The sequence below is a fragment of the Glossina fuscipes genome, unplaced genomic scaffold, assembly GCF_014805625.2.
Source record: "Glossina fuscipes isolate IAEA_lab_2018 unplaced genomic scaffold, Yale_Gfus_2 2, whole genome shotgun sequence".
Taxonomy (NCBI): Eukaryota; Metazoa; Arthropoda; class Insecta; order Diptera; family Glossinidae; genus Glossina; species Glossina fuscipes.
The window spans coordinates 31,337,136-31,360,788 of record NW_023998416.1 but is presented as its reverse complement, the minus strand read 5'-3'; the positions used below and the strand labels follow the sequence as shown (position 1 = coordinate 31,360,788).

At 34.5% G+C, this 23,653-nt stretch overlaps 8 protein-coding genes across 10 annotated transcripts; 3 read left to right on the top strand and 5 right to left on the bottom strand.

Moving 5' to 3' along the window:
* Positions 1–22: 22 nt before the first annotated feature.
* Positions 23–3,775, bottom strand: LOC119633090 (polyphosphoinositide phosphatase). Its single transcript, XM_038026311.1, has 3 exons — positions 3,695–3,775; positions 1,011–2,637; positions 23–944 (listed from the first exon to the last, which is right to left on the bottom strand). Exons 1-3 carry the CDS (start codon positions 3,773–3,775, stop codon positions 58–60), a joined length of 2,595 nt encoding a protein of 864 aa, XP_037882239.1. The 3' UTR covers positions 23–57.
* Positions 3,776–4,008: 233 nt separating this feature from the next.
* Positions 4,009–6,073, top strand: LOC119633562. The gene is made up of 2 exons (XM_038027174.1): positions 4,009–4,237; positions 4,354–6,073. The coding sequence occupies exons 1-2, from the start codon at positions 4,082–4,084 to the stop codon at positions 5,653–5,655; spliced, it is 1,458 nt and encodes a 485-aa protein (XP_037883102.1). The 5' UTR covers positions 4,009–4,081; the 3' UTR covers positions 5,656–6,073.
* A 968-nt stretch (positions 6,074–7,041) lies between these two features.
* Positions 7,042–9,199, bottom strand: LOC119633989 (transmembrane and coiled-coil domain-containing protein 6). The gene is made up of 2 exons (XM_038027882.1): positions 8,540–9,199; positions 7,042–8,467 (listed from the first exon to the last, which is right to left on the bottom strand). Exons 1-2 carry the CDS (start codon positions 8,859–8,861, stop codon positions 7,650–7,652), a joined length of 1,140 nt encoding a protein of 379 aa, XP_037883810.1. The 5' UTR covers positions 8,862–9,199; the 3' UTR covers positions 7,042–7,649.
* A 6-nt stretch (positions 9,200–9,205) lies between these two features.
* Positions 9,206–9,875, top strand: LOC119633992 (50S ribosomal protein L27). The gene is made up of 3 exons (XM_038027885.1): positions 9,206–9,316; positions 9,382–9,545; positions 9,617–9,875. The coding sequence occupies exons 1-3, from the start codon at positions 9,253–9,255 to the stop codon at positions 9,818–9,820; spliced, it is 432 nt and encodes a 143-aa protein (XP_037883813.1). The 5' UTR covers positions 9,206–9,252; the 3' UTR covers positions 9,821–9,875.
* A 103-nt stretch (positions 9,876–9,978) lies between these two features.
* LOC119633990 (60S ribosomal protein L27a) lies at positions 9,979–11,267 on the bottom strand. 2 transcript variants are annotated; one of them, XM_038027883.1, is made up of 4 exons: positions 11,212–11,267; positions 10,605–10,922; positions 10,268–10,397; positions 9,979–10,056 (listed from the first exon to the last, which is right to left on the bottom strand). In XM_038027883.1, the coding sequence occupies exons 1-3, from the start codon at positions 11,212–11,214 to the stop codon at positions 10,269–10,271; spliced, it is 450 nt and encodes a 149-aa protein (XP_037883811.1). In that variant the 5' UTR covers positions 11,215–11,267; the 3' UTR covers positions 9,979–10,056; position 10,268. The 2 variants fall into 2 exon arrangements, with proteins under 2 accessions (XP_037883811.1, XP_037883812.1); XM_038027884.1 differs by lacking the exon at positions 9,979–10,056 and having other exon boundaries at positions 10,063–10,397.
* A 1,995-nt stretch (positions 11,268–13,262) lies between these two features.
* Positions 13,263–15,221, top strand: LOC119633264 (probable pseudouridine-5'-phosphatase). 2 transcript variants are annotated; one of them, XM_038026721.1, is made up of 5 exons: positions 13,263–13,509; positions 13,574–13,675; positions 14,102–14,320; positions 14,624–14,626; positions 14,722–15,221. In XM_038026721.1, exons 2-5 carry the CDS (start codon positions 13,615–13,617, stop codon positions 15,132–15,134), a joined length of 696 nt encoding a protein of 231 aa, XP_037882649.1. In that variant the 5' UTR covers positions 13,263–13,509; positions 13,574–13,614; the 3' UTR covers positions 15,135–15,221. The 2 variants fall into 2 exon arrangements, with proteins under 2 accessions (XP_037882649.1, XP_037882650.1); XM_038026722.1 differs by lacking the exons at positions 14,102–14,320; positions 14,624–14,626 and adding an exon at positions 13,820–14,038 and having other exon boundaries at positions 13,271–13,509.
* Positions 15,222–15,322: 101 nt separating this feature from the next.
* LOC119633265 (NADH dehydrogenase [ubiquinone] 1 alpha subcomplex subunit 2) lies at positions 15,323–15,859 on the bottom strand. The gene is made up of 3 exons (XM_038026723.1): positions 15,704–15,859; positions 15,529–15,635; positions 15,323–15,475 (listed from the first exon to the last, which is right to left on the bottom strand). The coding sequence occupies exons 1-3, from the start codon at positions 15,799–15,801 to the stop codon at positions 15,387–15,389; spliced, it is 294 nt and encodes a 97-aa protein (XP_037882651.1). The 5' UTR covers positions 15,802–15,859; the 3' UTR covers positions 15,323–15,386.
* A 3,680-nt stretch (positions 15,860–19,539) lies between these two features.
* LOC119633965 (PHD finger protein 14) lies at positions 19,540–23,541 on the bottom strand. The gene is made up of 2 exons (XM_038027821.1): positions 20,969–23,541; positions 19,540–20,909 (listed from the first exon to the last, which is right to left on the bottom strand). Exons 1-2 carry the CDS (start codon positions 23,304–23,306, stop codon positions 19,993–19,995), a joined length of 3,255 nt encoding a protein of 1,084 aa, XP_037883749.1. The 5' UTR covers positions 23,307–23,541; the 3' UTR covers positions 19,540–19,992.
* Positions 23,542–23,653: the final 112 nt, after the last annotated feature.

Genomic DNA, 23,653 nt, shown 5'->3' with positions numbered 1-23,653 from the left:
CTGTTGAACGCAGTTTGTAAATTTTTAGTCATTTTTATTTAATTTATTGGTTCTGCTTTAGAGCATTAAAATGTAACGATGAAGTTGATTGAATTCATCAAATTTCGGCACAGCATTAAAATTGCGCGGTATTATACAGTAATCGGCATAAATACGTAAGCTTTTTTCGCTAACAACTGGTGGCTTAACCGATAAGTACGAATCTGTACCGTAATCACTAAGAGGTTTTAAATTGATTATTGCCCCGGCATTCACGGTAGGACGAGGTCGACTCAATTGTGCATTTGAATTGGCCGAAGCCCCCAGTAATGCCGCTGTGGTCGTCAATGTTGATAATTTTCCGATTTGTGCGTAACGCTTGTAAATGCTCATGCTGTCTTTCGGAGGATTACTCACTTTACACCCATACACCTCGTTCATGGGCGGTAACAATTGCTCTAGCGTTCTCGGATTTATCGTTACATGTTGTAGTTTCTTCTGTTGTTGTTCTTTTAACATTAAACTGGCGCTTAAATCTTCATCTGTAGAGGAATCATCACCTTCTGATGAACTCGATTCGTTGCTATTGGTAGAACTGGTAGAACTTTGTCCAGTTAATGAGGGATTTTTACGTGCCTTCCCTTCTTGTATTTGCCGTTGAAACGGTGAACGGCATGTGGGTATAGAACGGCTCGCCAATTCATATGAAATATGCTCGCCAAAATCAGTCCATTTGAAGGACTGATAGTAATTTGAATAGCCATCAATCATTTCGAAATCTTTACTAACCACTTCAATTAAATTATTAACAATTTTGTTCAAATCTGAACAAGAGTGTGGCAAGCATTTGCGTATTTTACTCCTTACCCAGTCAGTAATGGGACGAGTTTCTTCGGTTAATGAAGAAGGCTGATACACGTTATGCATGTAATAATCTGTTTGTTGTTCCCAAATGGGTTGATTTTCTGCATATTCATAAAATTGATGAATATATGATTTTAAGAACATAAAACAAAAAAAAAAAAGCTTACCCATGTTATGGCCCTTGCTGGGCATGTAATAGCCTAAAAATAAATTAATGCTGTGCTGTTTTTCGGTATCATTGAAAGTATTGCTATAATAACGGCTCAAAGTCTGCATGATATCATTTCCCTGAGACGCCCAAGCTGCAGTCTTTCGATACGTCTTAATACGATGTACAAGCTGAGAACCACCATACTGCAAAGCCAAAGTGTCACCGTGTTCTTCGTACAAATTTTCCAACATAGTAACACACTCAGAATCGAATTCTAGTTTAGCTGATTTGAGAAAGCCCAAACGTTCTAGCTGATGACCTAAAGCACACTTGCCTATGGCAAATTGAGCGGTATTCGTACGATCCAGACAATCCACGCAATTCGTTCGTACAATACCAGTTTGAAAGGTTAGAGGTAAGCCACGTGCTTTAAGAAACATTCCAGTTTGTTGAAGTACGCTCTCCGCTATTTCAGCCAACATTTCCATAACATTGTCACCACCACGACTTTTACGCGCCATATCAAAGTGTATATATTTCATACGATGCGGAGGTGGAAGAAATTGATTTAAATAACGTATGCTGTTAACTAATTCTTTCGAAAGTATAGACTCATGTTGTCTTTTTTCTCGTTTTTTGACCAAGTTCAGCATAATTAATGGTGAGCCATAATGGAAAAGTAAACGTTCAAAGTGGCGAGCCGACGTCTGAGCAAAAGGGTCAGTAATATCTAACTGTATAGGTGGTTTGGGTACCATTTTGCTTATGTCCTGCGACCAGTGTGACGGCACTGATCCTCGCATTTGAGTAAATGAACACATATCATGATCACTACTAACTATTTGTTCCGTCTCTACTTCATTCGCCACATCGCCTCGGAAATTAGCACCTCTTTTCAAGAATCGAGTGCCTGCAAATCTTGTGCTGCGACGAGCAATCAAACAAACATTTATACGCCGTCCAAATACACTAACGCACGATTGACTAACATAGCCATGAGTAACCTCCAAAAGCCAATCCTTATGTACGATGTCTTTCATGGGTTCCAAGAGAAAAGCGTTCCACACAAATCTCTTACGTGAACAACTACGAAAAGCATAATCAACCCGTCCGTTCGCCTGCTGAACATTGTTAGTTAATTTATCCCAGTCTGGTATAGGTTCTTCAATTTCAATATTTACTCCCGGCCCTACATAGCGTGGCGCCGAGGAATTATATTGAAGAGTCCGCGTCAAGTCGTACGAATACGAAAAATAAAAATTACTTCGCAAGTCGATGTTCTGAAACATCCTTTTGTAGCGCTCTTCATACGAATGAGGTGCAGTAGGCTCATTTACTTTGACCATCACTGTGTCCTTGATGGTGTAGATTAAATGCATACCCAAATGAGCGCAACACTTGCGTTTGGTTACCAAGAGTAAATAGTAGCCCTCCAGGAATCTTACAAAGCCCAAAACCCCATAGGCCGAAGTAACTTTTGGCGAACCCAAAGAGCTCAAGAATCGTCGTATTCCTAAAGCATTATATTCATTTGGGTCTTCAATAATATGCAGCCGGCTACCGTCTTCAGGTTCGAGAGTGCGATCTATGATTAAGACGCGAAAACGTGTCTCCCTATTGTTACTACCCACCAAATACATGAGCTGAAATTGAATAAATAAAGGGACAAAGTTGAGATATAGTTGAAATTTAAAATGTTATAATATTTTTGCATTGAGTTGAAGGAAGACAAATCCGTTGAATCTATATATGAACTTATATATGTACATAGAAATAAAACTTTAAATGAATAAACTAGGGCTTATGTCTGCAGATGATGGATAATTTAATCAACTTCAGTAGTCATATATAAAAATTTTCAAATGTACAGCTCAGGGCGGCATAGCGCCGACTGGGAATGTTGGAAGCTTTCACTGATTAGAAAGGAATATAAACAAGGGAAAACCCTGTAGTAGGCCGCAACCTACCATTAAACACCCTACGATATCGTACGGGAAGTGGTGGAAAAAGTGGTGCGATTCGAACGACGTTCGATCTTGCGCCAAAAATGAAAAATATTGAGCCCCATCGAATGAATACAAGAAAGAAAGAGCTCAGAACAATTTCTGAATCGAGTGATTTAATAAAAGGTGGGTCCTTCTTAAATATTCCGCAAAACATAGTATATCCTCCCATCACAAATCATAAGAAGAAAAAAATAAAAAAGTAAACATGAATATAACGACACTTTTACGAACGATTGCAGTAGCCATCATATAAAGGGCAAGCAAGTCGATACAGATTAAAGCTAATTGCTGAAACCTTCTATTTGATTGATGTTCAACAACTGAGAAGTTAGAGAAGTTATTACCAATGAAGCCGTCTGGACGTTTTTATATGAAAGTGGCTGTTATAATAAAAGTAGAGTTTATCCTGGCCGAAAGTATATGACACCGCTCTCATACAAAATTTATTTATTTTTTTTTTTTTTTTTGGTATGTTGAATGGAGATGGACTATATATAAAATTTATGAACATATCTTTTGAAAGGCAAAAAAGTGTTTAACTCCCGAATGCGATGGAGTGCATAAATCATCGAACAACTGAGTATGCGGTCACACTTCAAAGGCATTAATCAATCAATGTCAACATCACAAAAAATAAAATAAATAAATCATATTTCTGGCACTTCAACAGATGATTTGGAACGTTCTCACTCACGGTTTTTGTTTCATATAAAACGACCTTCTGTATTCCACTTATTAATGGATTGAAAACAATATTTGAGTTGCTGTTATTCATTGTTTAAGAAATTATTCAATATCTCTGATTACCCTTTTTCGTAAACACTGAATATTCTTCGATTGTAAGAAAATAGAAAAGATAAGAGCACTGCCAGAGATACGTTAGCATTTTTCACAATGTTACCGGATCGACGACTTATATGTATGCATGTGTGTATGTTTGTTGTTATATGCTTTAATTCTATACACTAGAATTAAAAGCAATCAAATAAATTTTTGGTGGAGCGTTATTCTAATAATTCTAATAATTATACTAAAATTTGTTTGAGATAGAAACTAATTTAAGTTATAAAATATATGTGCAATGGCTGCTTGGGGTAATATTTGTCGCGTATGCTCGTCACCGGCTGATCATGAAATATTTGCAAAGATTCCAACGTTCTTACATGCTAATTGTAATGAATTCTTAAAGTGGCAGAAACCAATCAATGAACTAATTGAAGAGACGACGGGAATAAAGGTTTGATAAGAAAACGAAAAACAATAAACATTTCACAGGATAAAAGATCGCTTCCAATCTCCTTCATTTCAGTTAATTTAATAAATAATAGAATTATCATTTCATTTCATTTGCAGATTGCTCCCGACGATGGTTTACCAAAAAATATTTGCGAATTATGCGTTTCTTATTTGAAGCATGCTGTGAATTTTAGAGAACAGTGTATAAATAATGCGCTCAGTTTTAATTTGGTATTGAAATATAAAAAACTTCAAAGGACTGAGAGTGAAACAAAAGAAAGCGATAAGGATAGTTATTTAATTAGCGAACAAGATTTAGACTATTCATCGCAACGCGAGTTAGAAATGGTTAACTTTTTATCAAATAACACTTTTCAAGAACAAAACAAGGTGAATAAAGCCATGTTTGATCAAACAATGCCTTCCAATTTTTGCCAACAACTGGATTACTTGAATACTCTATTCGATAAGAAATGCGGCAGCCGAAGAAAATCAAATTATCCAAAACTGTCAAGTAAAACTAATGCAACACGCGAACGAAACGATTTCCATACCGCAAGTTCCAGTGACGAAGCAGAAGATGGCACTGCTGTACCAATGCCAACGAAAGTGGATATTTTCTCGTATAAGGAAAAAAGTTTCATTGAAGATGATGTGCTAAATATATTAGAGGTTCAACAATCTGTTGCCATAAACGTACCAGATAATAGTCAGGAGCGAAAATGTAAAGCATGCTTAAGACGCTTTATGTTTAACGAATCGTTTGAGCAGCATAAAAACGAATGTATCGAACTCAGATTAGTCAAATTTATTGAGGAAGTCAATAATCTAAACTCTTCGGTGCGTATGGATATATCACCCCACGAGTTCATAAGACGCATGATATTTGCTTTGCGTAAAATATGCGAATGGTTAATGTCGTATCACAGCGATATAACGTTACCTGATTTACCTCAATACACTCAAGTACGACAAACAAGTACGGAAAGTCAAACAGATCAAACAGATAGTGACAGTAAAAAGGATTCCAGTCTAAAAGGTATATCTCCCATATTAGAGCCTATAAACACTTCTACTAAGAGAAGTGTGTTTAATAGCAGTCAAAACATATTATGCGAAATTGAACGTTGCGAAAGTCAAAATTCTCAAAAGTCTGCTTTAGCCAGTAATTCATCAGAATGTCCAGCTAACGTACCGCAAAAACTATCATATGCAGAATGCAGAACCTTAAAGGACCGGAACCGGGACCGCGACCGGACTTTAACAAATTTATTAAAAGATGATATATCGTCCAAACTACCACGAATCAACCCATTTAAATTGAATTGCACTGCCCGTTGCCAACCATGCGGCCTAGCATTCGAAACTTTGGTTGCTTTCGAAGTGCATAACGCGTTGCATCATAATTATAGCAAATAGACTAGAAAATTAACGGTAAAACATAATAATTTTTACAAAATATTTTTTGTATTTAATTATTAAATAAGTGTATGACAATCAGAAATATTTAGTGAGCAAAAGGATAGAATTGAATTCACTTATGCTTGTAAAACAGCGCAGATAATTTTTGCAATCCTGCGTCCGGCAATCCGGCATTATTTTAATATAATTGCCTTGATTTATGAACAGATAGGGGCGAAAATCTAGACTAGTTTATTAATATTCACTTCGCCAACTTCGGCACCTATCAACGTAGGCAGAATTTTTTGCATAATAACTGGTGGAAACGTAGGGAAACACGCATTGTTAAGCAGTTAATAACAAGCGGAAAAGAAACAACTGTTCTTAATTTTGTACAATTTATTACATACTGTTTCCATCTCTTTGTGACGCATTTACAATATATTATTATTTAATCCAGGTAAAAAATATTTAAAATTGATATAATTTTTTGAGTAAAATTAAGTAAATAATTACTAATTAATTGACTGTAACGTTAACTCGAAATTATTATAAACTATTTTAATAAAATATAATTTATATTCGAAATCTTAACATCGATCAAAGTTTGAAATTCGAACTTGGAATTTCAGAATTTAGTGGAATCATAATTCGATCATCAACATCGAAATCGAATCGAATTTGACCTGAATTTAATTCCTCGGAAGGACTTATGTAAGAGTCAAGTGCAATATTTCAGCATAGTCTGCCTAACTAATATAAACAACCTTTTCTACAAAACTTATCCCAAAAAGGTGCATTATTTATAAAATCTGCAATGGTTTTTAATGTAAGAGAAGTACACTAAAAAGATTAACTGCTCTACAAGACGGGAACAGCTATTGTGAAGACCTACAGTAAATCCATAATTTGCTTCTCCTATTTTAAAAATAGAAATCATCCAAGAAAAATAATCCACGCGACTGGATTTTATGTGATCAGAATTTATTACAACACCCTTCTATCCTTAAAATCTTTTTCTTCGAGAAATTTTTTCTTTATTTATTTATTCCAATTAATGCAACAGACAAAGCCCTTCAAGGACCAATGAATGTGTAATGCAGGCCAGTACCTAAATGCATGAATATAAGTACTATACAAGGTTAAGGATTATGAATTAAAAAATAGATTGTAACTACAGATTTATAAATAAGAAACTGCAAGATACAAAATGCAAGTACGAAATACAAGTTGGCTCCCCATCCACGTAGAAAGTCAAAGAAACAAAATGGAAGGACAAAGATTTCAGGGAATGTTAAGATGTATCTTTTTCTAACTTTGCCGTTGTTAACCCCCAATCACCGAAACTGTTGGCAATGATATCATAAAAGACGACGTCAACTGAGTTTTATTGCAAGCAGACCCTTTCACAAAGATTTTTGGCTTAATAGCTTTATTATCAAGGTTTATGGTATTGTCAAAAGTTGTTATTCACATAGTCTACCTTTATATCTGGGAATCCCCCGACGAAATACGCCATATGACTATTCCATGTCGGATTCATTCATAGTTGCCAGCATTTCAAATAAGAGTTCTAGTCAATTTTTCCGAGCTACTTTATTAACAGCGCTGAAAACTTATAATTATAATAATACGTTACAATTCATTTGCAGAATTCAGTTAAATTGTATAAAAAAATTCCATTATTTACGTTGATATAAATACAGTACGCCGATGTCTTGGTTTCCATACTTTCGCATTTAACATATTTTGCTTTAAATTCATTTTTCTTTTAAGGTATAGGTACAGTGGACCTTATCGGTAATAGTCACACGATTTGAAAAAACATTTATCAATTGAATGGTATTGCCTAATTTCCATGCAAAAGGATTAAATTCAATACACCCAGCGTGATAGCTAATAATGTCTCCAGATTATTACAATTTTTATTTTCCCTCAAAGATATATATATGGTTCTAGCTACCAGAAACGGATACATGAAAACGAGCTAATAATTCAACCGTTCTTTTGCATTAGTTGCTAAACCATTCACGTTTTATTTGCAATTTTTCTAATAAATTGATATCGAAAGTAGCATTGTTTTCCTCTTGTCTTAAAACGTTTTTCAAAAACCATAAAATTTCCAAACTTATTGGGGGACTTTTATAATTAAATAATTTATTCAAAAATCCGGTTAAATTTATTTGCCAAACGCTTGATAATTCTTGCAATAACTTCGCGTACGAAGAAGGTATGCAAACTATGTTACCAAGAATGCGTATCGCGTAAAGTACCATTAAATTTTCCTTGACGCCCGAAAGTTCTGCAGTATTATTGATATTACTAAGAGAATAACTAATTAAATATGTTATTAAGTTTTCGGGAAAATTTGCAACTGTTTCTTCTTGAGTGAACAATAGCTGAAAAATAATTTGTAAATGATATTCATTAGGTAGGCACGTTGGATTCTTTTCGTTGGCGTGTTGCAACAGAAATTCCATGTCCCTTTCGTTCAAATCAGCTGCATAATTTAAAGCAATTATTTGTAAGCATATTGCTGAGTCTTCTTTACAATCCATTGAAGGATCGGCTATTTCGTCACCTATGTAAAGCTTCCATAGTTGTGGTATTAATTGCATTTGTAAGCAAGTTTGTGCACCTTTAGAGCTAGTGGCCAAAATATTTGCGAACGTCCATAAACATAAACGTACTAATTGAATTTCAGAACTATGCAAATATGTCACCAAGTAACTGCCAGCTAGTGAAGCGATTTTCTCACATACTGGAGCATCGCCCAAGGAGAAATTACATAAGCATTCAGCGGCGCTAATTTGACATTCTGAACTCTTTCCTGAAGCAAGGTTGTGTGCATATAAAAATTAAACGTTTATTATACAAACAAAAAGATGTCTCGTTTATTTACCCGTTAGCTCTTTAATTATTATTTGTAAAGCCCCTGGTGTTTTATTAAAGACTTTTATGTTTTCTAAATCCTGTAAAAAGGCATGAGACAGACGATACATGTCCTCTGGTGTGGCACGTTTTCGCCGTTTAATACGTTTAGCGAGCCCTAAAACATCTTTTTCATTTAAGTTATCCAGAAATTGAACGCGTTCTTTGATTTCGCCCAAACCAAAACGAAGCGAATCGCGTGAATGTTCACGTTGGTGTTCGCGCTGGCCATTAGCGTAAATACGTATCCTCTCCCTAAATATTTCGGTTGGAACAAGCAGATTTTCATCCATGTTCTTTATAAAAACTACTAAACAATTTGTATCAATATCCTAATAGTGTTTTTTAACTGTGCCTGAACAATTGTTTTAAAGCGTTGCCAGAAGTTAGATATTCAAACATCATATGAAAAAACAGAAATAAATACTTGAAAGATTTTAATAGAGCGCTCGAATGAATGAATGAGTTTTAGTAACTGGGCAGATACGCGATATATTCAAACATATTCAAATTTTATCTAGCAGAATGTTAGCAATACACGTGAAAAATTAAAGAATACCGTAATTATCACCGTAATTAAAGCAATGCTATTTTGTGAATTGACGTTTAGCAACACTGTCAGTTTCCAAAAGTAAGTGAAAAATTTTAACAAAAAATTTTGCTGTTGCCCGGACATATATCGGAATGTCCTTTACGATAATGCAAAAACTTTCTTTACAACGTCTAATACCAGAACAACCACTGTTAAGTAAAGCGTTATCTTAAGCGAGCCTTAATGGTTGTTTATTACACAATTTATACCTTGTTCTTCAGCAATTATACGAAACGCCAAAAAGAAGACTGGTGGAAGTACTCGGAATAGAATCGGCCACACGAGACCTAAACATCGAGGCTGGAGAGTTCAAGATAGCCATTATGTATCTGAAGGTACGATATTGGCTACACAACGTACGACTAGATTTCATCCCGGCTTGAATGTATGCTTTCTCTGCAGTTTTTTTATATGCATTAACACTATTCTATCGCATTTCTACCAATATCCTATTAGGTTGGCTTTGGACGTGATGGTACTTTATTTGCAATGGAACATGGCAAAGTCTACGTTACTTGTGAAGTCGCTGATCCTAATTGGGACCATACTTGGATCCAAAAAAATTATGCCAGCCGCCAAGGCCAAACATTGTATAAAAAATATTTTAACGTAATCCCTGAGGAACAACATCAACGTTTTCGCCTAATAGATGAAATTTGAGTAAAATAACAATAAAGACTACAAGGAATAATAATTCGATTGGAACTTTACTTTTATTCAAAAGACTTTCAAATCCTTAAGTTTAACAATCCTCCTAATTCAGGATTTGTAAAACTAACCCTATAATTCCCCACTCTTCATTTATAATAATAATGACATTATTTTTCCGGATATTTTCCAAGGTATGTTTTTATTAAAAACAAAAGCATTTTCGACGATCTCAGAGCAAAAATTTCCTGAAATTGAAAAAAAGTAAGTTTATTCGTCTCGTATTACAATTGACATTATACTAAAAGTAACAAAAAACAAAACTCGGTTCAGTTATGGTTAAATAAACTAGAAATCACTCAGAAATTGTCTGACGTGCTAGATAAATCGTCACAGTTTGCTTCAGGTCTACCACAACCTTCAATTAACTTTATTTAGCTTCATTGGATTCGTATATACCTTACGCAACCAGTAAACAAGCGCCACCAACGGCTTTGATTCTATTTTCGGCTTTTTTGGAGAAGTATTTGGCCTTAACAATAAGTGGTAATTTAGGCAGATTTCCACTACCTAATAGTTTGTAGTATCCCTAAAAAGTAGAGGAGAGTAAAGAACGTTTAAAAAAGGCTCTGATCAAGTAAATAAAATATCAATAAATGGGAAATAAATCTGAAAGGCTTTCTCAACAGAAGCATGCGGTTGTACGGTCGCATTCAGTCCGCCCATCGCCTTATGTGCTGTCTTCATATTCTCTGTTTTCATTGATAAGTTATTTAAGTAAAATTTTAAAACTTACAAACTTCACCAAGTCAATAACGGGAGCCTTCGGTTCTTTCTCCTTCATTAGTTCCTCCACTTTCTCGAGGCCAACGAGAGACCATAATTTGTCCAAATTAATTGTGGGACAGAATTTATGTTGACGTCGCAAATGAAAATTTCTCATACCGACTTTGCCAAAGTATCCGGGATGATATTTGTCGAAATTAATGCGATGATGATGCATACCACCAGCATTACCACGGCCACCCGGATGTTTACGATGTTTACCAATACGACCATGCCCGTGACTTACATGACCGCGCAATTTTCTCGTCTTCTTCCTCTTAATATTCGACTAAAAATAAACAAGATTAAGCAAATTAATAAAAACTTGTAACACGTGTATGTCAAAATTGTTTATTGGCTAAAAACCACAACTTTCAAGAAACATTCAATGTATGTGAGGTTATGTTTGCTCACAGTTCAATTCCGCGTTAAATATTTAAACATACGTACTCCCTACATTCCAATAAATCCCGATTTTATTGTGATCATTCTTTTAATAACTTCCCAATTTTCTGAATTCTTCTTGGGCAGCAATTAAACAATTGTTTCAGCAACAGACAAACGCGAAATCAACTCACCATCTCAAAATTTTCCGAAAGAAAGAACTCAATGAAGTTTGCTGCGTTTTGACATTGTTAAACAGTTCGTAAGCTGCGTTCAATAAACAGACAGGGTTGCATTGAAGAAAAAGAGTTCATTTTCATCTTTTGCGCTCCACACAATTATTACATTTTGCATCGGAATTGAAATTTTAAAATATGATTTTTGGATGCGTAAATACATGCAACCAACTGACATTTTAAGTATATACTGTGCAAACCCAGTATTGAACAATCGTCCTACCAAAAAGGCATAAAGGCCGACGGCTTTGCAAAGCGACCAAGTCAAGGAAAAAGAATCGGAAACAATCAGGAAACCATTAAAACCATTAAAAAGATTAACAATTTGTTTTATATATATATATATATATATATATTATATATATGAATAAAGCTATTTTAAATATATAATGAAGCTATTAAATAAATAAAGCTTTTTATATTTAAATATAAATTATATAAATTAATATACAGCAACAGGAAATGTCAGTTTGAGTTTCCCAATGACAACACAAAGCGGTTGAAAAAGTGGTTGTTGCTATAAGCTCCAACTACACGATGGTTAGATTTTTATTTGTAGGTTTACACACCTTCAATTAGCAAAAATTTGTTTGTATCCATAAATATATACAGGGTGTCAATACGAGTGTATGGGTAAACAAAAAATGAAAATGGTACGTTTTAATGTACAAAACAAGAAGCCCTTGCCTTTCCTTTCAAAAATCATTTTTATTTAGTTACAATTCTTTCCACGCTGTTACAAGTATTTCTAACCACTCTATTTTTATCGATATTTCATTTACTAATTTTTATCGCAGTTTTTGGGACTTGGCTTTCGTCATTCGAAATTAATTTCAAAAAAACAATGGGAAAATCAAGCAAACGTACGATTTTGTAAAATTTTTGACGAAACAAAATGATATGAAATCGTTGCATACAACTCATACAATTTCATATTTTCATTTCCTAGGAAAACTTTCAATTAGTTTAGCGGTATTATATAGAAATTCGAATTGACTTTTGTATTCCTTGGGCATACGTTCAAATAGACGATTTTTATTATTATTATTGACTTGCCATTCTAATAATTCTGTATCGAATTGTTTGGTTTCCAATTGCATTTGCAAGTCCGAATAAAAATTACAAAATACGGTTGATGTTTCTCTTCACTGACAAGACTACTAAAGGATTTCCTCAAAACCTATGGTTTTTAAAGTATAATTAATCGATCGTTCTACTCATTCATTTCGATTTTAAACCGTATATACTTAACTGTCGTAATTCCTCTATTAGAAATACATTAAAAATATTGCTTTGCAGTTTTTCTCTTCTTTGTACAATGTTACCTATTATCAAATCGCCTTTCAAATTTACTGCATAAAATTTTATCAAATATTATGCTTTAAAAAATATTGAATTTTTCGTCGTTTATCAAAAATCAGTATCGCTGGAGTGTCCTATCTTAACATACCACATGAATTTTTCCTCACTAATACAAAATGTTTATACAAATGTAAACAACAATTCAACCAATCAAAACAAACCCTTTCTCTTTCGGCATTGTTATTGTTGCAGAATCTACTTTCTATATGATGAAATTTTCTGTCAATTAATGCCAACGTCACCACCTCCGACTGGTCGTTAACTTTTAGGCTTTTCATGCAATATGTTAACATTTTCTTTTTGTAAAACCATACAAAATTCGCTAAACAATATCGAGTGCAATTAAAGTAAATCTACTTCTTCTTTATTTTTAGCAATTCGTCATGCAAAGGAAATGGTAACTTTACTGTTTCTCAATATCCGAATACACTGTTTTAAACGTACAATTTGTTTGTTAATATTTTATCAGAAATACGCTTTCCTATGGACAAAGGACTTAAAAACGAAGCGTTTTGCACAAAGAAAAATGTAAACACAAGTTTTTGTTGCTTTCCGTTATAAGGATAGTAATAGTTATACTTATAAAAGGTTTGATAGTGTTTCAACAAAAAATAAATTTGACTTGCCCTATGATACGATTCTTTAATGAATGATGCAAAAGTTGAATGCTTTAGCAATCAGTTGTTTTACTCGTCTAACGTTTTGCTTGTTTTGTTTGGAGGAAGTTAATAAATAACCTTGACCTTGTTTGCGGCCTTGATATTCGAGTTGCTTGTAATTGCTGTTTTTCTTTGCGTGCTTTTTAAAAGAAAAGTGCTAAATAGCAACCCAAACATACTTCCTAACTTACATGTGCTTTAGCATATTTTTTGACACGTTTATCAGTCGTTATCGGTAATAATAAAATTTTATCAGCTCTGTCAAGAAAATCATTTCATTATTAATCGTTATTTTGTAGGCTTAGCAAAATTGCCGTTCTAGAACAGTGAAAGTGTAAAAATGGGTGAGAAGTTCAAAAAGGTGACCCATGTAATTTTTGATATGGACGGTTTGCTACTCGGTAAGTAAAATCAAGTGATTGAAATGGAAAATTATATTTTATATTCAACGTGAGAGAGACTCTGAACACGTGTTGCTTTTCTCTTTGCAAACGTACATACGTGTATACATTATTGTGATTTTGTATTATTACACTTGCATTCAGACACCGAAAAACTTTACAGTCAGGCTATACAGACAGTTCTTCATAGATTTAATAAAATATATGACTGGGAGATGAATGTTTCTCTAATGGGTATGCATCATATGGATGTGTGTACTCGTATCGTTGAGAACTACAATTTGCCTTTAACACCTGAAGAGTACTCCAAATTACAACGTGCCGAAAATGAAAAAATTTTATGTAAAGCTGAATTCAAACCAGGTAAATATAGCGAACGTGTCTGAACTGATGTGGTCTTTTTTTTTTTCTAACTCTTCAATGCAGATACGGAAATAATTTATGAGGAAATCATTCGGCAAATAGCTCAAGAATATGGTAAAACCTTGCCGTTCGAAGTACGTATTAAACTCTTGGGCACAACCAATAGACGTACTTATGAACTGGCCGTAGAGGAATTAAAATTGCCAATTAGTGTAGAAGAATTTGGAAAAAAATTTGAGAAACTAACATTCGAAAAAATGACCGATGTGAAGATGAAACCAGGTTAGAAATAATTTCTTTTACATAGTTTGGGTTTAGTTGATACGAATGAATTTTGCGGAAATAGTTATATCCGTCTATATAGTTCACTTTACTGCACATTTAACAATTTCTCTCAACTTTTTAACGTAAGAGACCTTTCTTAACCTTGAAATTTTCTATAAAGTTAATGCAAACCACATTTGGTTATTATTATTATTTTGTAGCCTTTAGCGAAATTTAAATTGTTAAATCTATTCTGTAGTTACTTTTGCTTTTAATTAAAGTAGAATTTGAGCTGTTGGCTGACTTTGATTTTCCACATAGCAGGTAATTAAAAAAGAAAAAAAAAAAAGTCAAGCTTATACTCTTTTTGCAAATCACCATTTATCCTATAAGATGCTAAATGGGTTCATGTTTTTTAGGTGCTGAACGCCTTATGCGTCATTTGCATGCTACAAACGTTCCTATTTGTTTGGCAACAAGTTCAGCCGAAGATATGGTTCAACTTAAAATTGCCAATCATCGTGAGGTGTTTAATTTACTTAGTCATCGTGTTTGTGCTTCCACCGATCCGGAAGTGAAGGAAGGTAAACCAGCTCCCGATATATTCCTAATTGCCGCATCACGTTTTCCCGACAAACCAAAGCCACAGCAATGCTTAGTTTTCGAGGATTCACCGAACGGGGTAATGGCGGCTTGTAAGGCTTGCATGCAAGTAGTAATGGTGCCCGATGAACGAGTCTCAGTTGAACAAAGCTGCCTAGCCACATTACGCTTAAAATCGCTACTTGATTTCAAACCAGAAATGTTTAGTTTACCGCCTTTCCCCAACTAATCATAGCAAAGAGAATTTCTAAAAAACTGCAAGTGCTTTATCATGAGTACCTTTTTTTATCACCTATCACTCTAAATGAATTTGTTTAGAACAATAAAAAGCTGAGCTTATACGTAGCAATAAGAGAACTTTTTCCCGCTCATAATTGAATTTTATACACGCAAAGCGTATTGAACTAAATAAATTTTTTGTGAATTCCCTTTTTTAAAGAAAAGCCACTCTTTTATTTATCAATACAATTAAGAAAAAAATCTACCTAGAGCTGCCCATAGCTTCCACATTTTTGCGCACATCATCAGGGCCTAGGTTTGTTAGCGAGACCGATGTTTCTTTGCCCATTCCTATGAGAAAAAACATAAGTAAGACGAACGAAGTGTTTATTTAAATTTCTTACCGTAACGCGCCCATAAACGTGGCTGAATCCCAGAACATTCACGTATCAGTATAGGCAAGTCGGGATTATCTTTTTTCAAGCTGGGATAATAACGTTGCACATATTCCCTGAAGTATCAATCCAATCACAAAACATTATGTAATCTTTTATTGATTAAATTATCATAATTGTTTACCTGGCTCCTTTCGAGGCTTCACCAGTTTGGCAGAAATGTAAACGCAATTCCTTTATATTGCCCGAAAATTTTGCAAAACGTATAACCGTTGTACGCATTTTACGAAAATTTCTTCAATAATTTTTATAAACAGAACGAGAGCCAACAGTGTTTACATTTCTGAATTGTCATAATCATATGTTAATATTAATTGCTATAACTAGGATTTTGGGGGAATTCTTATTCCTATAAAGAGTTTGAACTCGTTTTTAACCTCTCTGATTATGTTTGTTTATTTATTATTATTTCTATTATTAATAATTCCATATAATGAATGTCGTTGGAGAGAAAAAAGCAAAAGTTGACTACCCGCGTTACAAATGTGTTGGAGGCATTGAAGAAGAACCGGCGGCAAAATGTACAAGTAGCAACCCAAATAATTAGTTTCTCGCCGGCTTGCTACGAATTTATGAGGCCACGTCTGGAATCAAATAGTCTCGCTGACGGCTTATTGCTGTAAAGTTTAAAAAACTGACGGCTCTTTTTGAAAAATGACGTACGTTTTTTGTTTAATAAATGGGAAAAAGGCTTTTGAAGTTGAACTTGTTTGCTCTCAAGGAGATCCGCATAATAAAGGATACAATGGATCATAGCCACAGTAGTTGGCTGGAGAAAGTAGTGGCAACACATGACGAGGATAAAGTTTTCAGATCCACTTCGACGAAATATGTGATCTTATTACAGTGGTTATTATTATATTTTTTTTTGTTTTGAATCGTCTTCATTTAGAGTCTTTATATAAACAAAAAGGAAAAGAAACAATAATATAACAAACAATTAAATTTCAGTGGATTTAATATATATGTAATTGATTAATTTCGACTTCAAATTTTGAGCATACGTTAAGAGTATAAGACTATATGAAAAGCAGGTTGATATATGGTACTTTCAGTCTTCGTACTTCATCATAATTATCACCTAATAAGTTTACAGCTAAAATATTACGATGCAGGCTTACTCTGTTTAAGTAGTCACTGCTTTTTATTTCATTTTTACCAAGATATCAAGATATCAAGATCGGTATGTAGAATGCGATGGCAAACTGTGATTACTCTTAAGGTTTTTGACTGATATCTCTGTAATATTTCAAAAAAAAAAAAAAAAAAACAAATTGCTACTAACAAAAAATCACAAAAAATGTAAAATTATAAAATAAAATTTAATTGCATTAAAATACCTAGAGGCTGGGGACACCTAGGTGAGATTCACATAGTTTTCCTGGCAATCTGGTTGGTGTCTCCTTATTTGAAGAAATGCCGGAACCGTCGGTATGTATTCACATTTATGAAAAAAAAAATGTTTATAACTGATGATGATTTCACCTAATTACCTACTTTATTTCATATAATTTATTTATTTGTTACAAGAGTGTGCATAAACATGGTTAATCAAACGGCGTATCCATTTGTACCGCATAAATTTGTGGATATCAAAAATTTGAATACTTTTATTTTTTACATTTTTGGGATGGTTCGTATTATGTTATTTATGCTATCAAATGTTCTAAAACATTCTAAACGTTCAAAAACGTTCCAAAACATTCGCTTGATAGGAAAAAGAACAGATTAATAACACAAAACATCATCTTTGCAGACTGAAACCATGCATTTACAAACCTTTTTGATTCAATACATAATATGCATTTCCCTATGAGGGTTCAGGCCGTTTACACACGATCATTCGCATCAGATTAAGTTTGAAAACTAGAAAATTCCGTTAATGAGTTCACACCCAATCTCATTTGGGTTAAAATTTTTGGTTCAGATCTTAACGTTTATGATTAAGACAAACTAACACTTTAGTTGGTATGTAATGCTGTCTATCTATGTATCTATCTATTTAATTCATTTCATCTGGAACTTTGTTAATAAAATGAGCGACAGCGTTAGAAACCGGCGAGACTACAGAGAATTCTCTATGTATATACCTTATTAAGTCGATGAACTTTCCTTTTAAATCGTGCAATCATTTTGACAAAATGATGATACGCCACATCTCTAGCTAATCAAACTAATACGTCCACTGTTTTTCACATCTTGGCACGTGCAATCAATATCTCTTCAAAATGAGTCTTTTCTTCTTTAATTTTGTAATCACGAAATTATTCGAAATTGCTAGAAAGGAAGGAGGCATCAAAGAGATTCCAAGAAAAAGTATGGGAATCTCAGCTGGGTCTCCTTCTCAACACCTTACCGTCAATAGATGTAACTTTATAACTCTTTTAAAAAAGAAAATTTACAGATGTCTTTTTCGAATTTGTAGCCGCTTTTTTTTTGTTTCATTTTATAACTTTTTTAACAAAGAAAATTTACAAATGTCTTTTTCGAATTTGTAGCCGCTTTTTCCGAATTTTTTTTCAGACATACACTTGTTTACACTACTTCTTGCAAAATGGTTTTGAATCGCCGCCATCTTATATTTCTCTTTACATAGATTCCCAATAAGAATTCGCTTTTGTGGAGAATGGAGAGAGCAAAGTAATAACAGAGTCGTTTTCAATGAATGAAAATTGTAAATATCGTCTACAATGAAAAATATTCCCCGACATGGATTTCTCATCACAAGGTTTTACCGTTAATAATAAGAATTTCCATTTGCCGCAAAGTTGTAAATAAATGGTATGAGTTACTCCATTCCTAACAATTCACGGCTTTCTTAAATATAATTAGACAATGCGTCTTAACACCTTTTTAAAATACCAATTATGGTCTTAAAAAAGGTGATGTGGCGATGTCCTTTCAACAGGCACAGCCAAAGGAATCGATTCCCAATACCCCACCAAAAAAAATCCCACGCGAAAGTTAGATAATGACTACTTTTTATTTCCAACGTTGAATACCAGCGCTAAATTTTAAAGAAAAGTATTTTTTCAAAAAGAAGTCGGCCGAAGCAGCAGCATTGACGAATGGCAGAGAAGGAAGTTTACGCTATGTAGTAGTTGCCGCTGGCATACCTGCATTCGTTGAACGTAATGAACATAAATGAAGCCATTACGGCCTACAGGTCCTAATAGAGATTTAAATTCTTTATGTAAGGATAATAAAATTGCATTTCAATTTATGTTATGGCGAGAGGGGATTAGTCAATATAAAGATGGAATTATTAAAATTCCTAGAAACGTTCTTATTCAATTTAATGAAAAGTTAAAAATCCTTGACGAACGGTCAAAAGAATAAACTAGTTATCATTTTCAATTTAAGGATATAAAATTTTTATTTGATAAATTTGATTTGATTTGTTTTTTATATTAAAATTTTTTTATTATATTAAAAATTATAAATCTAAGTGAAAATAAAATAAATAAACTTAATCATCTAATATTTGTAAATCTAAATGAAAATAAAATAAATAAAGTTAATCATTTAATATTTATGGATTTAAAAAATATTAATAATTAATAATTTTAACTTGACAGGTTAAATTTTAACTAATTTTTCAGAGAAAGAGAAAAAAGGAATAGGAAGAAATTATATATTCAGTAGAAGTAATTGCTAGATTACTATAAAATGATTTAGCGGACAACTGAGTCTCTAATTGGTAAAATTATATTCGTGATGTAAAAATATATCCCTTAAATACACAATTCGACGTAGTCGACCTCGTGCGCTAATTTCAATGAAACTCTATTTTTTTAGATTGGATAAAATGAAAATCTTTTGTTTTTATTTTTTCGCTTTTAGTGTAGGTTTGATTTTTATTGGCTATCTTACGTTTAGCATTGTTTTATAGCATAGTTTTAGGCGGAGATTTGACTGTTTTTTTTTTTTTTTGTTTTTTAAAAATAATAACAATGAATGTTAACTTATTCCTATTGTATTGATCACGGCTAATAAGAAAAAAATTTAATAAATAAAAAACAAAAAAATTAAGATTAGGCGAAATCAAAGGTAAATAATGTATAAACAGATTGACAGCTTATTTTTGAATTTTAGTGATTTATGAAACCAAAAGTATATATAAGAAGTGGGACAAATCGTTCGAAAGGTATTTAAACCACATTTGGCGCATAGTGGAGACTTAGCTATCGCGTCCAGAAACGTATAGGTACAGCTTTTCAATTTTACAACTATACGTTTTCAACGAACATGTTCCAATTTTTATTTATGTATATACATAAATATACACGTGTACTTTTCAAGTGAATCTCGGGAATCCCCGTTCGTGGGAAAGAATGTGTGTATGTCTAAATAGATATATATATATATATATATACATATATGTATAAATATATAAAACCATAACCAATGGAATTAGATTTTTTCCTCTTCAGTAGGATCACAGTCCGCACAATGCCATGAGTAGCCACGTATTTTTGGCGATTTTTTAAGTGGTGGATCTAAACAGGTGAAATGGTAATGACGTCGGCATTCGTCGCAAGTTACGGCATTCCCGGAAGTGCCCGAATTTTGGCATACGCAACAAGTTAAATTTTGGTTTGCATTGACGGCTGCAGCTTTAGACGGACGAGCGGATATTGAGGTACGACGCTGACTGGGTTTACGAGGACTGCTTTTACGAGACGATGGCGTCGTTTTGACCGGTGAATTTATTGCATATTTACTGGAAGTAGAACGGGGCGAAGTAAGTTGGCCTTTATTGGTTGCCACCGTATCCTCTGTGACTTTTTGCACTGGTGTCGATACTCTGGGCATATCTTCGATAGTTTCCACTGAAGTAGGTCGCGAAGCTTCACCAGCCGAACGCACCATATTAGCGGGGACATAGAAAAATTGAGCCTCGGGAGTTACTTCTCCGGGTAACGGCAATGTTTTGAATTTAATTTTGATTTTCGGTATGCCAGCAAGAGTATCAGTGGGTGCTTCTGAATCACGCCTGCTTTTCTTACGTTTATGTTTGTGCTCTTTATTGGATATTCTTTCATTATCTGACAACGGATTATGTTTGTTTTTATGTTTATCTTTGCGTTTTTGCTTGCGCGCCTGTTTTGAGGAACTGCCAACCGTATCTGGCAAAGTTACTTGCGCATTATTAGCGAGTAGGGGGGCAGGTATAGCTAAAGGGTCCGCTTCGACATTCATTTGCATGACGCTGTCCATCACAATCGGCGGTTGCGTCGTATTTACGATTGACGATATTTCTTCTACCGCGAACTTTTCATTGTGAGTGGAGTTGGTTGCTGGTTCTTTAATTGAGACCGAGTGAAAGTCTGCACGCAAAAATAATTAAGAACATGAGATGCTATAAATATAAAATTTTCTTTCTTACCTTCGTTATTAAGCTTAGTTTTTTTCGATGCAATTTGTTGCTGCTGTGAGGGAGGCTTTCCATAATTTAAACTTGATTTAGGTTTTTTGCTTAATTTTGTTGCACTATCAGAATTTGCAAGTTTTTTCTGATTGTCTTCTACATCTTCAACCGTAGAGAATGATCTATTGTGCGATCTTTTCAAGGAAGGTGATGAAAGCGTTTGTGATACGTTAGTTTGTGCTTCGAGGGTACGCTTTTTCGTTGAGTTTAAATTTTGCTGCGTTTCATCACACACTTGTTTATCTACGGGTACTATTAAGCCGTCCTTATTAAAACGTGTACGTGATTTACGAGGTCCCTTAGGTAATTCTCTTACTACATCTGACTCATCAGATTTATCACATTCCGAGCATTGCCAACCATAAAGTTTCGATTTCTTGGGGTGTCTAGTTAACGGAGGATTCAAACAACCTAAGTGATAATGCAATTTGCATGTATCGCATTTAGCCAACAAGTGTTGGTCTGTCATTTTCTTACAGATACCGCATTCATATGTAGGCACTGTTACCGTGGGAGCGGTTGGAATAGTGGAAGTACTTGGATAAACAGGCAAATCCATTGCAGGAGACATCGGCATTTGCGTTGACGGCGAATTGTTCACGTGTGTGCTTAATAGACGATTGGAATCTACTTTGGAACCTGGTGGCCCCAGGTGAGACAAAGGAAAACCAACCCCCATTTTCAAAGCAGCTGCTGTTGGAACACTTATGGGTCTGGATGGCGGTGTACTTGTACTACATGGTTTAGAGTTCTCAATTGACGCTTGACAACCTATATTTGCAGGGTTTGGTAAATTTTTGTTCGGACATAATGATGATATTTGTTTTTGAATTTCATTAATGGAATCCATCAAATTTTCATTCTTTGTTTTAAGATCTTTATTTTTATCCAACAAGGAGTCATAGTCGTTGCGTAAGGTATCTTGGTCTTTTGTTAGTGCAGAGTTTTGCTCGAACATCTCCTTCAATTGTTGCTTCAATTCTTTTGTTCGCGAAATGCGGTCCAAGTAGTAAGCAATAAACTCTACGCTGAAGGCTGGAGCTACATGCCACTTTTTGCGTATATCAGTTAGGGCGGCTATTTGTGCTTCTTGCCTTTCCATAAGATCAACATCCACCGACATCACATCGGCCTTGGCTAACAGTCGTCGACAAGCCGATGCAGACGTGGTAAGCAAACGTGACATTTTTTGCGTAGGCACCCAGGGTTGGGGCCTCATCTGCTTATGAGCCGCATATTTACTTTGATATTTCTGTAACTTTCTCTGTATGCGCATTTGAGCCGGGCAGGGTTCTTCTAATTTAAGTAGTTTTCGCTCCTTTTGCTTCTGTTCTAAATTGAGACGCAGGGTGTGAAAATTTCGCTTACGCTTCTTAATCATTTCTTTTTCAGAGTGAACTTTGCAGTGAGCATAGAATGGATCGGCGACATCAGCCTCTTCGTGATGAGCTTCTGTTAGGAAACCTGCCGCCTGGGCACAAGTTACATGAAAGTAAGTCTTACACATACCAGCATCACAACCTATACATACGCCTGTGCGCGCAAAACGTGAATTTTCACATAAAGAGCAAGCTTTACCACCCCATTTATTATACTGCATTTCAAATAAGGTCACAGACGATAGTTGGTCCACTTCACCAAATGCTACACCCGGTACATATAGAGCGCAAACCAAATGTACCCATTTTCCTACATCCGTTTCTTTATAAATACCGCCTTTATTGGGGCATAGTTCACATGTAGGTTCCGAAACTCCGGCCCTGCAAGCTTCACAAAACCAAGGTTCTGTCGAGCACGTGGAATTCGTGCTCGATATGCTATTATTATCACTAACACCGTAGCATCCTTCATGTACAGACACACTGCATCCATCGCATTCTACTATTTCATTAGAATCATCGCTACGATCACCCAGGCAGACGCAGCATATGGGTTTAATGTTTACTTTAGATTGCTCTTCTAATTTGACGTCTTGTTTTTTTAATATCTCTTCTAGTTTGTCACTGGCAGGGCATGCGTTTTCAAGTCCGTCGCCCGTTTCCGCATCTACACCTTCGGCCAGCAATTGTTTCAATTGCATTGTAGAGTCTTCGGAATCATCTTCCGCATTGCTATCTTCTGATGAGGTATCAGCTGTGCTAGAGGAATTACATTCGCCATCTTCATCATCCTTAGAGTTAGGTGAATCATAATCATCGATGCGAAAATCACTGTCTGATGAACTTTCGCCTAAATCAAAATCTAACAGAGCCTGCGTTGTCATTTTCGGTTGGCGCTGGCGTTTAAACGGAGCCATTTTTTCCCAAAACTTGGTAATTTAAATAATTTTCATACAATATTTTTAAATTTTTTTCACGCAAAATTGTGCAGGGGTCGGTGAAAAAATGTATGCAAGCTAAATCTACTTCTTCTTCACGGTTGACAGCTTGTCAATTACAGCGAATTGACAACTCTTCTAACAATACCGGTTGTTAGTGTTTTCGAAATCTGCACGATTTCCGCAGTTATACTGTTACTGCAAATTGTAATCACTCAAATATTTTCGAAAAGGTACGTTTGAACGGGCCATCGTGAACTACACGGAGCAAATTGTACATATATTTTTGTTTACATTTTACACTTTCATACTTTACTATATAATAT